The following is a 15,176-nucleotide window of genomic DNA, read 5'->3' as shown; positions in this document are numbered from 1 at the left end:
CCCTCTCCTTTTCTTCTTCTTCTTCTTCTCCTTCTCTTTCTCCTTCTCCTTATTCTACCTGTCCTTTTTCTTCTTCTCCTTCTCCTTCTTCTTCTTCTTCCTCTCCTTCTTCTTCTTCTCCCCCTCTTTATTCTTCTTCTCCTTATTCTCCCTCTCCTTCTACCTTTGTTCCCTCTTGTCTTCTTTTTCTCCTTCTTCTCCCTCTTCCCTCTCTTTCCTTCTCCTTCTTCTTCTTCTTCTCTTCCTCCTCCTCCTTCTTCTTCTCTTTCTTCTCCCTCTCCTTCTCCTCCTTTTTCTCCTTCTTATTCTCCTTCTCCCTCTTCTTCTCTTTATTTTCCTTATCCTTTTTCTCCCTTCTCCTTCTTCTCTTTGTTCTCCTTCTTCTCCCTCTCCCTTTTCTTTTTCTCCCTCACCTTCTTCTTCTTCTTCTTCTTTTTCTTCTTCTTCTTCTCTTTCTCCTTCTCCTTATTCTACCTGTCCTTCTTCTTCTTCTCATTCTTCTGCTTCTTCTCCCCCTCTTTCTTATTTCTTCTTCTTCTCCCTCTCCTTCTAGCTCTTTTGCCTCTTTTCTTCTTGTCTTCTTTTTCTCCTTCTTCTCCCTCTCTTTCTTGTCTTTCTTCTCCCTCTTCCCTCTTCTTCTCCTTCTTCTTCTTCTTCTTCTTCATCGGCTTCTTCTCCTTCTTCTCCCTCTCCTTCTTCTTCTTCTTCTCCTCCACCTCCTTCTTCTTCATCGGCTTCTTCTTCTTCCCCTTCTTCTCCCTCTCCCTTTTCTTCTTCTCCCTCACCTTCTTCTTCTTCTTTTTCTTCTTCTTCTTCTTCTGCTTCTTCTCTTTCTCCTTCTCCTTATTCTACCTGTCCTTCTTCTTCTTCCACTTCTTCTTCTTCTTCCTCTCCTTCTTCTTCTTCTCCTCCCCTCTTTCTTATTCTTCTCCTTCTTCTCCCTCTCCTTCTCCCTCTTTTCTTCTTGTCTTATTTTTCTCCTTCTTCTCCCTTTTCTTTTTGTCTTTATTCTCCCTCTTCCCTCTCTCTCCTTCTTCTCCTTCTTCCTCTCACTCTTCTCCCTCTCCTTCTCCTTCTTATTCCTCTTCCCCTCTCCTTCTTCTTCTCCTTCTTCTCCCTTCTCCTTCTTCTACTTCTCCTTCTTCTCCTTCTCCTTCTTCTTCTTCTCTCTCTCCAACTCCCTCTTCTCCCTTTCCTTCTTCTCCCTCTCTTTCTTGTTTTCCTCTCTCCTTCTTCTCCTTCTTCTTCTTCTTTTTCTTCTTCTCCCTGTACTACTTCTTCTTCTCTTTCTTCTTCTCTTTCTTCTCCCTCTTCTTTTCTTCTTCTCCCTCACCACCTTCTTCTTCTTCTTCTTCTCTTCCTCCTCCTTATTCCACCTGTCCGTCTTCTTCTTCTCCTTCCCCCTCACCTTCTTCTTCTTCTCCTCCTCCTTATTCCACCTGTCCTTCTTCTTACTCTTCCTCACTTTCTTCTCCTTCTCTATCTTATTCTTCTCCTTCTTCTTCTTCTGCTTCCACTGCTTGCTGTGGTAGGCATCAAACGGCCCAGCATGTAGTGACAGAAAGTCAAAAGGCCCAGCATGTAGTCACAGGAAGTCAAAAGGCCCAGCATGTAGTCACAGGAAGTCAAAAGGCCCAGCATGTAGTGACAGGAAGTCAAAAGGTCCAGCATGTAGTGACAGGAAGTCAAGGGGCCCAGCATGTAGTGACAGGAAGTGTGTAACAAGACAAGGAGTAGTGAGACAAAGTGTTGTGACAGGAAAGTGTCTGCATGTGTTGTAGAAGTGATGAGGTGCTGCTGCATGCTGACCTGCTTTGAAGGCAGGAAGGAAAGCACCAAGTGGTGAGTGCTTGATGAGACCTCAGGGGAGTTTGCTGATTACTTTGCAGGGGAAAGACTCACAGTGGGGGTGCTGCTGCACGCATTATTACACTCACCCTTTCATTGCAGACAGCACTAAATACACATTTCATTACTAAATATACACACTGCAACATGCTTAAATGCTGAGATATTGTAGCGTTTATTGCTTAAATGCTGAGATATTGTAGCGTTTATTGCTTAAATGCTGAGATATTGTCATGTTTGTTGCTTAAATGCTGAGATATTGTAGCGTTTATTGCTTAAATGCTGAGATATTGTCATGTTTGTTGCTTAAATGCTGAGATATTGTAGTGTTTGTTGCTTAAATGCTGAGATATTGTAGCGTTTGTTACTTAGATGCTGATATATTGTAGCATTAGTTGCTTAAATGCTGAGATATTGTAGCGTTTGTTGCTTAAATGCTGATATATTGTAGCATTTGTTGCTTAAATGCTGAGATATTGTAGCGTTTGTTGCTTAAATGCTGAGATATTGTAGTGTGTGTTGCTTAAATACTGAGATATTGTAGCATTAGTTGCTTAAATGCTGAGATATTGTAGCGTTTGTTGCTTAAATGCTGAGATATTGTAGCGTTTGTTGCTTAAATCCTGAGATATTGTAGCGTTTGTTGCTTAAATGCTGAGATATTGTAGGGTACATTAAATACTGACGTGTTGTAGCATTTGTTGCCTAAATACTGAGATATTGAAATATTTGTTGCTGAAATGCTGAGATATTGTAGCGTACATTACATTCTGATGTAGTGTAGCATTTATTGATTAAATACTGAGATATTGTGGCATTACTTGCTTAAATGCTGAGATATTATATTGTTTGTTGCTGAAATGCTGAGATATTGTAGCGTTTGTTGCTTAAATGCTGAGACATTATAGCGTTTGTTGCTTCAATGCTGAGATATTGTAGCGTTTATTGCTTAAATGCTGAGATATTGTAGCGGTTGTTGCTTAAATGCTGAGATATTGTAGCGTTTGTTGCTGAAATGCTGAGATATTGTAGCGTTTTTTGCTTAAATGCTGAGACATTATAGCGTTTGTTGCTTCAATGCTGAGATATTGTAGCGTTTATTGCTTAAATGCTGAGATATTGTAGCGTTTGTTGCTTAAATGCTGGGATATTGTAACGTTTATTGCTTAAATGCTGAGATATTGTAGCGTTTGTTGCTTAAATGCTGAAATATTGTATTGTTTGTTGCTTAATTGCTGAAATATTGTAACATTTGTTGCTTAAATGCTGAGATATTGTAGCATTTGTTGCTTAAATGCTGAGATATTGTAGCATTTGTTGCTTAAATGCTAAGATATTGTAGCATTTGTTGTTTAAATGCTGAGATATTGTAGCATTAGTTGCTTAAATGCTGAGATATTGTAGCGTTTGTTGCTTAAATGCTGAGATATTGTAGCGTTTATTGCTTAAATGCTGAGATATTATAGTGTTTGTTGCTTAAATGCTGAGATAGTGTAGCGTTTGTTGCTTAAATGCTGAGATATTGTAGCGTTTATTGCTTAAATGCTGAGACATTGTAGCGTATATTGCTTAAATGCTGAGATATTGTCATGTTTGTTGCCTAAATGCTGAGATATTGTAGCGTTTGTTGCTTAAATGCTGAGATACTGTAGCATTAGTTGCTTAAATGCTGAGATATTGTAGCGTTTGTTGCTTAAATGCTGAGATATTGTAGCGTATGTTGCTTAAATGCTGAGATATTGTAACGTGTGTTGCTTAAATGCTGAGATATTGTAGCATTTGTTGCTTAAATGCGTAGATATTGTAGTGTTTGTTGCTTAAATGCTGAGATATTGTAGCGTTTATTGCTTAAATGCTGAGATATTGTAGCGTTTATTGCTTAAATGCTGAGATATTGTAGCATTAGTTGCTTAAATGCTGAAATATTGTAACATTAGTTGCTTAAACGCGTAGATATTATAGTGTTTGTTGCTTAAATGCTGAAATATTGTAGCATTTGTTGCTTAAATGCTGAGATATTGTAGCGTTTGTTGCTTAAATGCTGAAATATTGTAACATTTGTTGCTTAAATGTGAGATATTGTAGCGTTTGTTGCTTAAATGCTGAGATATTGTAGGATTTGTTGCTTAAATGCTGAGATATTGTAGTGTTTGTTGCTTAAATGCTGAAATATTGTAGCATTTGTTGCTTAAATGCTGAGATATTGTAGCATTTGTTGCTTAAATGCTGAGATATTGTAGCATTTGTTGCTTAAATGCTGAGATATTGTAGCGTTTGTTGCTTAAATGCTGAGATATTGTAGCGTTTATTGCTTAAATGCTGAGATATTGTCATGATGTTGCTTAAATGCTGAGATATTGTAGCATTTGTTGCTTAAATGCTGAGATATTGTAGCATTTGTTGCTTAAATGCTGAAATATTGTAGCATTTGTTGCTTAAATGCTGAAATATTGTAACGTTTGTTGCTTAAATCCTGAGATATTGTAGTGTTTGTTGCTTAAATGCTGAGATATTGTAGTGTTTGTTGCTTAAATGCTGAGATATTGTAGCGGTTATTGCTTAAATGCTGAGATATTGTAGCGTTTATTGCTTAAATGCTGAGATATTGTATCATTTATTGCTTAAATGCTGGGATATTGTCATGTTTGTTGCTGAAATGCTGAGATATTGTAGCGTTTATTGCTTAAATGCTGAGATATTGTCATGTTTGTTGCTTAAATACTGAGATATTGTAGTGTTTGTTGCTTAAATGCTGAGATATTGTAGCATTAGTAGCTTAAATGCTGAGATATTGTAGCTTTTGTTGCTTAAATGCTGAGATATTGTAGCGTTTATTGCATAAATGCTGAGATATTGTAGTATTTGTTGCTTAAATGCTGAGATATTGTAGCGTTTGTTGCTTAAATGCTGAGATATTCTAGCGTTTATTGATTAAATACTGAGATATTGTAGCGTTTTTTGATTAAATACTGAGATATTGTAGCGTTTGTTGCTTAAATGCTGAGATATTGTAGCGTTTATTGCTTAAATGCTGAGATATTGTAGCGTTTGTTGCTGAAATGCTGAGATATTGTAGCGTTTGTTGCTTAAATGCTGAGATATTGTACCGTTAATTGCTTAAATGCTGAGATATTGTATCGTTTATTGCTTAAATGCTGAGATATTATAGCGTGTGTTGCTGAAATGCTGAGATATTGTAGCGTTTGTTGCTTAAATACTGAGATATTGTAGCGTTTGTTGCTGAAATGCTGAGATATTGTAGCGTTTGTTGCTTAAATGCTGAGATATTGTACCGTTAATTGCTTAAATGCTGAGATATTGTATCGTTTATTGCTTAAATGCTGAGATATTATAGCGTTTGTTGCTGAAATGCTGAGATATTGTAGCGTTTGTTGCTTAAATACTGAGATATTGTATCGTTTATTGCTTAAATGCTGAGATATTATAGCGTGTGTTGCTGAAATGCTGAGATATTGTAGAGTTTGTTGCTTAAATACTGAGATATTGTATCGTTTATTGCTTAAATGCTGAGATATTATAGCGTGTGTTGCTGAAATGCTGAGATATTGTAGCGTTTGTTGCTTAAATACTGAGATATTGTAGCGTTTATTGCTTAAATGCTGAGATACTGTAGCATTAGTTGCTTAAATGCTGAGATATTGTAGCGTTTGTTGCTTAAATGCTGAGATATTGTAGCGTATGTTGTTTAAATGCTGAGATATTGTAGCGTTAGTTGCTTAAATGCTGAGATATTGTAGCGTTTGTTGCTTAGATGCTGAGATATTGTAGCGTTTGTTGCTTAAATGCTGAGATATTCTAGCGTTTATTGATTAAATACTGAGATATTGTAGCGTTTTTTGATTAAATACTGAGATATTGTAGCGTTTGTTGCTTAAATGCTGAGATATTGTAGCGTTTATTGCTTAAATGCTGAGATATTGTAGCATTTGTTGCTGAAATGCTGAGATATTGTAGCGTTTGTTGCTTCAATGCTGAGATATTGTACCGTTAATTGCTTAAATGCTGAGATATTGTATCGTTTATTGCTTAAATGCTGAGATATTATAGCGTTTGTTGCTGAAATGCTGAGATATTGTAGCGTTTGTTGCTTAAATACTGAGATATTGTATCGTTTATTGCTTAAATGCTGAGATGTTATAGCGTGTGTTGCTGAAATGCTGAGATATTGTAGAGTTTGTTGCTTAAATACTGAGATATTGTATCGTTTATTGCTTAAATGCTGAGATATTATAGCGTGTGTTGCTGAAATGCTGAGATATTGTAGCGTTTGTTGCTTAAATACTGAGATATTGTAGCGTTTATTGCTTAAATGCTGAGATATTATAGCGTTTGTTGCTGAAATGCTGAGATATTGTAGCGTTTGTTGCTTAAATACTGAGATCTTGTAGCGTTTATTGCTTAAATGCTGAGATATTGTAGCGTTTATTGCTTAAATGCTGAGATATTATAGCGTTTGTTGCTGAAATGCTGAGATATTGTAGCGTTTGTTGCTGAAATGCTGAGATATTGTAGCGTTTATTGCTTAAATGCTGAGATATTGTAGCGTTTATTGCTGAAATGCTGAGATATTGTAGCGTTTATTGCTTAAATGCTGAGATATTATAGCGTTTGTTGCTGAAATGCTGAGATATTGTAGCGTTTGTTGCTTAAATACTGAGATATTGTATCGTTTATTGCTTAAATGCTGAGATATTATAGCGTGTGTTGCTGAAATGCTGAGATATTGTAGCGTTTGTTGCTTAAATACTGAGATATTGTAGCGTTTATTGCTTAAATGCTGAGATATTATAGCGTTTGTTGCTGAAATGCTGAGATATTGTAGCGTTTGTTGCTTAAATGCTGAGATATTGTAGCGTTTATTGCTTAAATGCTGAGATATTGTAGCGTTTATTGCTTAAATGCTGAGATATTATAGCGTTTGTTGCTGAAATGCTGAGATATTGTAGCGTTTGTTGCTGAAATGCTGAGATATTGTAGCGTTTATTGCTTAAATGCTGAGATATTGTAGCGTTTATTGCTTAAATGCTGAGATATTGTAGCATTTGTTGTTTAAATGCTGAGATATTGTAGCATTTGTTGCTTAAATGCTGAGATATTGTAGCGTTTATTGCTTAAATGCTGAGATATTGTAGCGTTTGTTGCTTAAATGCTGAAATATTGTAGCATTTGTTGCTTAATTGCTGAGATATTGTAGCATTTGTTGCTTAAATGCTAAGATATTGTAGCATTTGTTGTTTAAATGCTGAGAGATATTGTAGCATTTGTTGCTTAAATGCTGAAATATTGTAGCGTTTGTTGCTTAAATGCTGAGATATTGTCATGTTGTTGCTTTAATGCTGAGATATTGTAGCGTTTGTTGCTTAAATGCTGAGATATTGTAGCATTAGTTGCTTAAAAACTGAGATATTGTAGCGTTTGTTGCTTAAATGCTGAGATATTGTAGCGTTTATTGCTTAAATGCTGAGATATTGTAGTGTTTGTTGCTTAAATGCTGAGATATTGTAGCGTTTGTTGCTTAAATGCTGAGATATTGTAGCGTTTATTGCTTAAATGCTGAGACATTGTAGCATTTATTGCTTAAATGCTGAGATATTGTCATGTTTGTTGCCTAAATGCTGAGATATTGTAGCGTTTGTTGCTTAAATGCTGAGATACTGTAGCATTAGTTGCTTAAATGCTGAGATATTGTAGCGTTTGTTGCTTAAATGCTGAGATATTGTAGCGTATGTTGCTTAAATGCTGAGATATTGTAACGTGTGTTGCTTAAATGCTGAGATATTGTAGCATTTGTTGCTTAAATGCGTAGATATTGTAGTGTTTGTTGCTTAAATGCTGAGATATTGTAGCGTTTATTGCTTAAATGCTGAGATATTATAGCGTTTGTTGCTGAAATGCTGAGATATTGTAGCGTTTGTTGCTTAAATACTGAGATATTGTATCGTTTATTGCTTAAATGCTGAGATGTTATAGCGTGTGTTGCTGAAATGCTGAGATATTGTAGAGTTTGTTGCTTAAATACTGAGATATTGTATCGTTTATTGCTTAAATGCTGAGATATTATAGCGTGTGTTGCTGAAATGCTGAGATATTGTAGCGTTTGTTGCTTAAATACTGAGATATTGTAGCGTTTATTGCTTAAATGCTGAGATATTATAGCGTTTGTTGCTGAAATGCTGAGATATTGTAGCGTTTGTTGCTTAAATACTGAGATCTTGTAGCGTTTATTGCTTAAATGCTGAGATATTGTAGCGTTTATTGCTTAAATGCTGAGATATTATAGCGTTTGTTGCTGAAATGCTGAGATATTGTAGCGTTTGTTGCTGAAATGCTGAGATATTGTAGCGTTTATTGCTTAAATGCTGAGATATTGTAGCGTTTATTGCTGAAATGCTGAGATATTGTAGCGTTTATTGCTTAAATGCTGAGATATTATAGCGTTTGTTGCTGAAATGCTGAGATATTGTAGCGTTTGTTGCTTAAATACTGAGATATTGTATCGTTTATTGCTTAAATGCTGAGATATTATAGCGTGTGTTGCTGAAATGCTGAGATATTGTAGCGTTTGTTGCTTAAATACTGAGATATTGTAGCGTTTATTGCTTAAATGCTGAGATATTATAGCGTTTGTTGCTGAAATGCTGAGATATTGTAGCGTTTGTTGCTTAAATGCTGAGATATTGTAGCGTTTATTGCTTAAATGCTGAGATATTGTAGCGTTTATTGCTTAAATGCTGAGATATTATAGCGTTTGTTGCTGAAATGCTGAGATATTGTAGCGTTTGTTGCTGAAATGCTGAGATATTGTAGCGTTTATTGCTTAAATGCTGAGATATTGTAGCGTTTATTGCTTAAATGCTGAGATATTGTAGCATTTGTTGTTTAAATGCTGAGATATTGTAGCATTTGTTGCTTAAATGCTGAGATATTGTAGCGTTTATTGCTTAAATGCTGAGATATTGTAGCGTTTGTTGCTTAAATGCTGAAATATTGTAGCATTTGTTGCTTAATTGCTGAGATATTGTAGCATTTGTTGCTTAAATGCTAAGATATTGTAGCATTTGTTGTTTAAATGCTGAGAGATATTGTAGCATTTGTTGCTTAAATGCTGAAATATTGTAGCGTTTGTTGCTTAAATGCTGAGATATTGTCATGTTGTTGCTTTAATGCTGAGATATTGTAGCGTTTGTTGCTTAAATGCTGAGATATTGTAGCATTAGTTGCTTAAAAACTGAGATATTGTAGCGTTTGTTGCTTAAATGCTGAGATATTGTAGCGTTTATTGCTTAAATGCTGAGATATTGTAGTGTTTGTTGCTTAAATGCTGAGATATTGTAGCGTTTGTTGCTTAAATGCTGAGATATTGTAGCGTTTATTGCTTAAATGCTGAGACATTGTAGCATTTATTGCTTAAATGCTGAGATATTGTCATGTTTGTTGCCTAAATGCTGAGATATTGTAGCGTTTGTTGCTTAAATGCTGAGATACTGTAGCATTAGTTGCTTAAATGCTGAGATATTGTAGCGTTTGTTGCTTAAATGCTGAGATATTGTAGCGTATGTTGCTTAAATGCTGAGATATTGTAACGTGTGTTGCTTAAATGCTGAGATATTGTAGCATTTGTTGCTTAAATGCGTAGATATTGTAGTGTTTGTTGCTTAAATGCTGAGATATTGTAGCGTTTATTGCTTAAATGCTGAGATATTGTAGCGTTTATTGCTTAAATGCTGAGATATTGTAGCATTAGTTGCTTAAATGCTGAAATATTGTAACATTAGTTGCTTAAACGCGTAGATATTATAGTGTTAGTTGCTTAAATGCTGAAATATTGTAGCATTTGTTGCTTAAATGCTGAGATATTGTAGCGTTTGTTGCTTAAATGCTGAAATATTGTAACATTTGTTGCTTAAATGTGAGATATTGTAGCGTTTGTTGCTTAAATGCTGAGATATTGTAGCATTTGTTGCTTAAATGCTGAGATATTGTAGTGTTTGTTGCTTAAATGCTGAAATATTGTAGCATTTGTTGCTTAAATGCTGAGATATTGTAGCATTTGTTGCTTAAATGCTGAGATATTGTAGCATTTGTTGCTTAAATGCTGAGATATTGTAGCGTTTGTTGCTTAAATGCTGAGATATTGTAGCGTTTATTGCTTAAATGCTGAGATATTGTCATGATGTTGCTTTAATGCTGAGATATTGTAGCAATTTTTGCTTAAATGCTGAGATATTGTAGCATTTGTTGCTTAAATGCGTAGATATTGTAGTGTTTGTTGCTTAAATGCTGAGATATTGTAGCGTTTATTGCTTAAATGCTGAGATATTGTAGCGTTTATTGCTTAAATGCTGAGATATTGTAGCATTAGTTGCTTAAATGCTGAAATATTGTAACATTAGTTGCTTAAACGCGTAGATATTATAGTGTTAGTTGCTTAAATGCTGAAATATTGTAGCATTTGTTGCTTAAATGCTGAGATATTGTAGCGTTTGTTGCTTAAATGCTGAAATATTGTAACATTTGTTGCTTAAATGTGAGATATTGTAGCGTTTGTTGCTTAAATGCTGAGATATTGTAGCATTTGTTGCTTAAATGCTGAGATATTGTAGTGTTTGTTGCTTAAATGCTGAAATATTGTAGCATTTGTTGCTTAAATGCTGAGATATTGTAGCATTTGTTGCTTAAATGCTGAGATATTGTAGCATTTGTTGCTTAAATGCTGAGATATTGTAGCGTTTGTTGCTTAAATGCTGAGATATTGTAGCGTTTATTGCTTAAATGCTGAGATATTGTCATGATGTTGCTTTAATGCTGAGATATTGTAGCAATTTTTGCTTAAATGCTGAGATATTGTAGCATTTGTTGCTTAAATGCTGAAATATTGTAGCATTTGTTGCTTAAATGCTGAAATATTGTAACGTTTGTTGCTTAAATCCTGAGATATTGTAGTGTTTGTTGCTTAAATGCTGAGATATTGTAGCGTTTATTGCTTAAATGCTGATATATTGTAGCGTTTATTGCTTAAATGCTGAGATATTGTAGCGTTTATTGCTTAAATGCTGAGATATTGTATCATTTATTGCTTAAATGCTGGGATATTGTCATGTTTGTTGCTGAAATGCTGAGATATTGTAGCGTTTATTGCTTAAATGCTGAGATATTGTCATGTTTGTTGCTTAAATGCTGAGATATTGTAGTGTTTGTTGCTTAAATGCTGAGATATTGTAGCATTAGTTGCTTAAATGCTGAGATATTGTCATGTTTGTTGCTTAAATGCTGAGATATTGTAGCGTTTATTGCTTAAATGCTGAGATATTGTAGTGTTTGTTGCTTAAATGCTGAGATATTGTAGCGTTTGTTGCTTAAATGCTGAGATATTGTAGCGTTTATTGCTTAAATGCTGAGATATTGTAGTGTTTGTTGCTTAAATGCTGAGATATTGTAGCGTTTATTGCTTAAATGCTGAGATATTGTCATGTTTGTTGCCTAAATGCTGAGATATTGTAGCGTTTGTTGCTTAAATGCTGAGATACTGTAGCATTAGTTGCTTAAATGCTGAGATATTGTAGCGTTTATTGCTTAAATACTGAGATATTGTCATGATGTTGCTTGAATGCTGAGATATTGTAGCATTTGTTGCTTAAATGCTGAGATATTGTAGCGTTTGTTGCTTAAATGCTGAGATATTGTAGCGTTTATTGCTTAAATGCTGAGATATTGTAGTGTTTGTTGCTTAAATGCTGAGATATTGTAGCGTTTGTTGCTTAAATGCTGAGATATTGTAGCGTTTATTGCTTAAATGCTGAGACATTGTAGCATTTATTGCTTAAATGCTGAGATATTGTCATGTTTGTTGCCTAAATGCTGAGATATTGTAGCGTTTGTTGCTTAAATGCTGAGATACTGTAGCATTAGTTGCTTAAATGCTGAGATATTGTAGCGTTTGTTGCTTAAATGCTGAGATATTGTAGCGTATGTTGCTTAAATGCTGAGATATTGTAACGTGTGTTGCTTAAATGCTGAGATATTGTAGCATTTGTTGCTTAAATGCGTAGATATTGTAGTGTTTGTTGCTTAAATGCTGAGATATTGTAGCGTTTATTGCTTAAATGCTGAGATATTGTAGCGTTTATTGCTTAAATGCTGAGATATTGTAGCATTAGTTGCTTAAATGCTGAAATATTGTAACATTAGTTGCTTAAACGCGTAGATATTATAGTGTTAGTTGCTTAAATGCTGAAATATTGTAGCATTTGTTGCTTAAATGCTGAGATATTGTAGCGTTTGTTGCTTAAATGCTGAAATATTGTAACATTTGTTGCTTAAATGTGAGATATTGTAGCGTTTGTTGCTTAAATGCTGAGATATTGTAGCATTTGTTGCTTAAATGCTGAGATATTGTAGTGTTTGTTGCTTAAATGCTGAAATATTGTAGCATTTGTTGCTTAAATGCTGAGATATTGTAGCATTTGTTGCTTAAATGCTGAGATATTGTAGCATTTGTTGCTTAAATGCTGAGATATTGTAGCGTTTGTTGCTTAAATGCTGAGATATTGTAGCGTTTATTGCTTAAATGCTGAGATATTGTCATGATGTTGCTTTAATGCTGAGATATTGTAGCAATTTTTGCTTAAATGCTGAGATATTGTAGCATTTGTTGCTTAAATGCGTAGATATTGTAGTGTTTGTTGCTTAAATGCTGAGATATTGTAGCGTTTATTGCTTAAATGCTGAGATATTGTAGCGTTTATTGCTTAAATGCTGAGATATTGTAGCATTAGTTGCTTAAATGCTGAAATATTGTAACATTAGTTGCTTAAACGCGTAGATATTATAGTGTTAGTTGCTTAAATGCTGAAATATTGTAGCATTTGTTGCTTAAATGCTGAGATATTGTAGCGTTTGTTGCTTAAATGCTGAAATATTGTAACATTTGTTGCTTAAATGTGAGATATTGTAGCGTTTGTTGCTTAAATGCTGAGATATTGTAGCATTTGTTGCTTAAATGCTGAGATATTGTAGTGTTTGTTGCTTAAATGCTGAAATATTGTAGCATTTGTTGCTTAAATGCTGAGATATTGTAGCATTTGTTGCTTAAATGCTGAGATATTGTAGCATTTGTTGCTTAAATGCTGAGATATTGTAGCGTTTGTTGCTTAAATGCTGAGATATTGTAGCGTTTATTGCTTAAATGCTGAGATATTGTCATGATGTTGCTTTAATGCTGAGATATTGTAGCAATTTTTGCTTAAATGCTGAGATATTGTAGCATTTGTTGCTTAAATGCTGAAATATTGTAGCATTTGTTGCTTAAATGCTGAAATATTGTAACGTTTGTTGCTTAAATCCTGAGATATTGTAGTGTTTGTTGCTTAAATGCTGAGATATTGTAGCGTTTATTGCTTAAATGCTGATATATTGTAGCGTTTATTGCTTAAATGCTGAGATATTGTAGCGTTTATTGCTTAAATGCTGAGATATTGTATCATTTATTGCTTAAATGCTGGGATATTGTCATGTTTGTTGCTGAAATGCTGAGATATTGTAGCGTTTATTGCTTAAATGCTGAGATATTGTCATGTTTGTTGCTTAAATGCTGAGATATTGTAGTGTTTGTTGCTTAAATGCTGAGATATTGTAGCATTAGTTGCTTAAATGCTGAGATATTGTCATGTTTGTTGCTTAAATGCTGAGATATTGTAGCGTTTATTGCTTAAATGCTGAGATATTGTAGTGTTTGTTGCTTAAATGCTGAGATATTGTAGCGTTTGTTGCTTAAATGCTGAGATATTGTAGCGTTTATTGCTTAAATGCTGAGATATTGTAGTGTTTGTTGCTTAAATGCTGAGATATTGTAGCGTTTATTGCTTAAATGCTGAGATATTGTCATGTTTGTTGCCTAAATGCTGAGATATTGTAGCGTTTGTTGCTTAAATGCTGAGATACTGTAGCATTAGTTGCTTAAATGCTGAGATATTGTAGCGTTTATTGCTTAAATACTGAGATATTGTCATGATGTTGCTTGAATGCTGAGATATTGTAGCATTTGTTGCTTAAATGCTGAGATATTGTAACGTTTGTTGCTTAAATCCTGAGATATTGTAGTGTTTGTTGCTTAAATTCTGAGATATTGTAGTGTTTGTTGCTTAAATGCTGAGATATTGTAGCGTTTATTGCTTAAATGCTGAGATATTGTATCATTTATTGCTTAAATGCTGGGATATTGTCATGTTTGTTGCTGAAATGCTGAGATATTGTCATGTTTATTGCTTAAATGCTGAGATATTGTCATGTTTGTTGCTTAAATGCTGAGATATTGTAGTGTTTGTTGCTTAAATGCTGAGATATTGTAGCATTAGTTTCTTAAATGCTGAGATATTGTAGCTTTTGTTGCTTAAATGCTGAGATATTGTAGTGTTTGTTGCTTAAATGCTGAGATATTGTAGCGTTTGTTGCTTAAATGCTGAGATATTGTAGCGTTTATTGCTTAAATGCTGAGATATTGTAGTGTTTGTTGCTTAAATGCAGAGATATTGTAGCGTTTATTGCTTAAATGCTGAGATATTGTCATGTTTGTTGCCTAAATGCTGAGATATTGTAGCGTTTGTTGCTTAAATGCTGAGATACTGTAGCATTAGTTGCTTAAATGCTGAGATATTGTAGCGTTTGTTGCTTAAATGCTGAGATATTGTAGCGTATGTTGCTTAAATGCTGAGATATTGTAGCGTTTGTTGCTTAAATGCTGAGATATTGTAGCGTTTGTTGCTTAAATGCTGAGATATTGTAGCGTTTGTTGCTTAAATGCTGAGATATTCTAGCGTTTATTGATTAAATACTGAGATATTGTAGCGTTTTTTGATTAAATACTGAGATATTGTAGCGTTTGTTGTTTAAATGCTGAGATATTGTAGCGTTTATTGCTTAAATGCTGAGATATTGTAGCGTTTGTTGCTTAAATGCTGAGATATTGTAGCATTTGTTGCTTAAATGCTGAGATATTGTAGCGTTTATTGATTAAATACTGAGATATTGTAGCGTTTATTGATTAAATACTGAGATATTGTAGCGTTTGTTGTTTAAATGCTGACATATTGTAGCGTTTATTGCTTAAATGCTGAGAAATTGTAGCATTTGTTGCTTAAATGCTGAGATATTGTAGGGTACATTAAATACTGACTTGTTGTAGCATTTGTTGCCTAAATACTGAGATATTGAAATATTTGTTGCCTAAATGCTGAGATATTGTAGCGTTTGTTGCTTAAATGCTGAGATACTGTAGCATTAGTTGCTTAAATGCTGAGATATTGTAGCGT

At 34.2% G+C, this 15,176-nt stretch overlaps 1 protein-coding gene across 6 annotated transcripts in view; it reads left to right on the top strand.

The window, feature by feature from the left end:
* LOC133577550 (periostin-like) overlaps window positions 1-15,176 on the top strand; it is a 113,506-nt gene that overhangs the window by 24,664 nt on the left and 73,666 nt on the right. The window contains exon 1 of one of the 6 annotated variants that reach the window (XM_061931502.1): window positions 1,693-1,842. The exons of the other annotated variants lie outside the window; for them this stretch is intronic. Coding sequence (XP_061787486.1) covers window positions 1,787-1,842 — 56 coding nt within the window. The 5' untranslated portion in view covers window positions 1,693-1,786. Of the gene's footprint in view, window positions 1-1,692; window positions 1,843-15,176 lie in introns of those variants that run through there. 6 annotated transcript variants of the gene reach the window in all.

Source organism: Nerophis lumbriciformis, linkage group LG37 (genome assembly GCF_033978685.3).
Source record: "Nerophis lumbriciformis linkage group LG37, RoL_Nlum_v2.1, whole genome shotgun sequence".
Lineage (NCBI taxonomy): Eukaryota > Metazoa > Chordata > Actinopteri > Syngnathiformes > Syngnathidae > Nerophis > Nerophis lumbriciformis.
The sequence above is the reverse complement of the archived record's forward strand: the minus strand, read 5'-3'. Positions and strand labels throughout refer to the sequence as shown.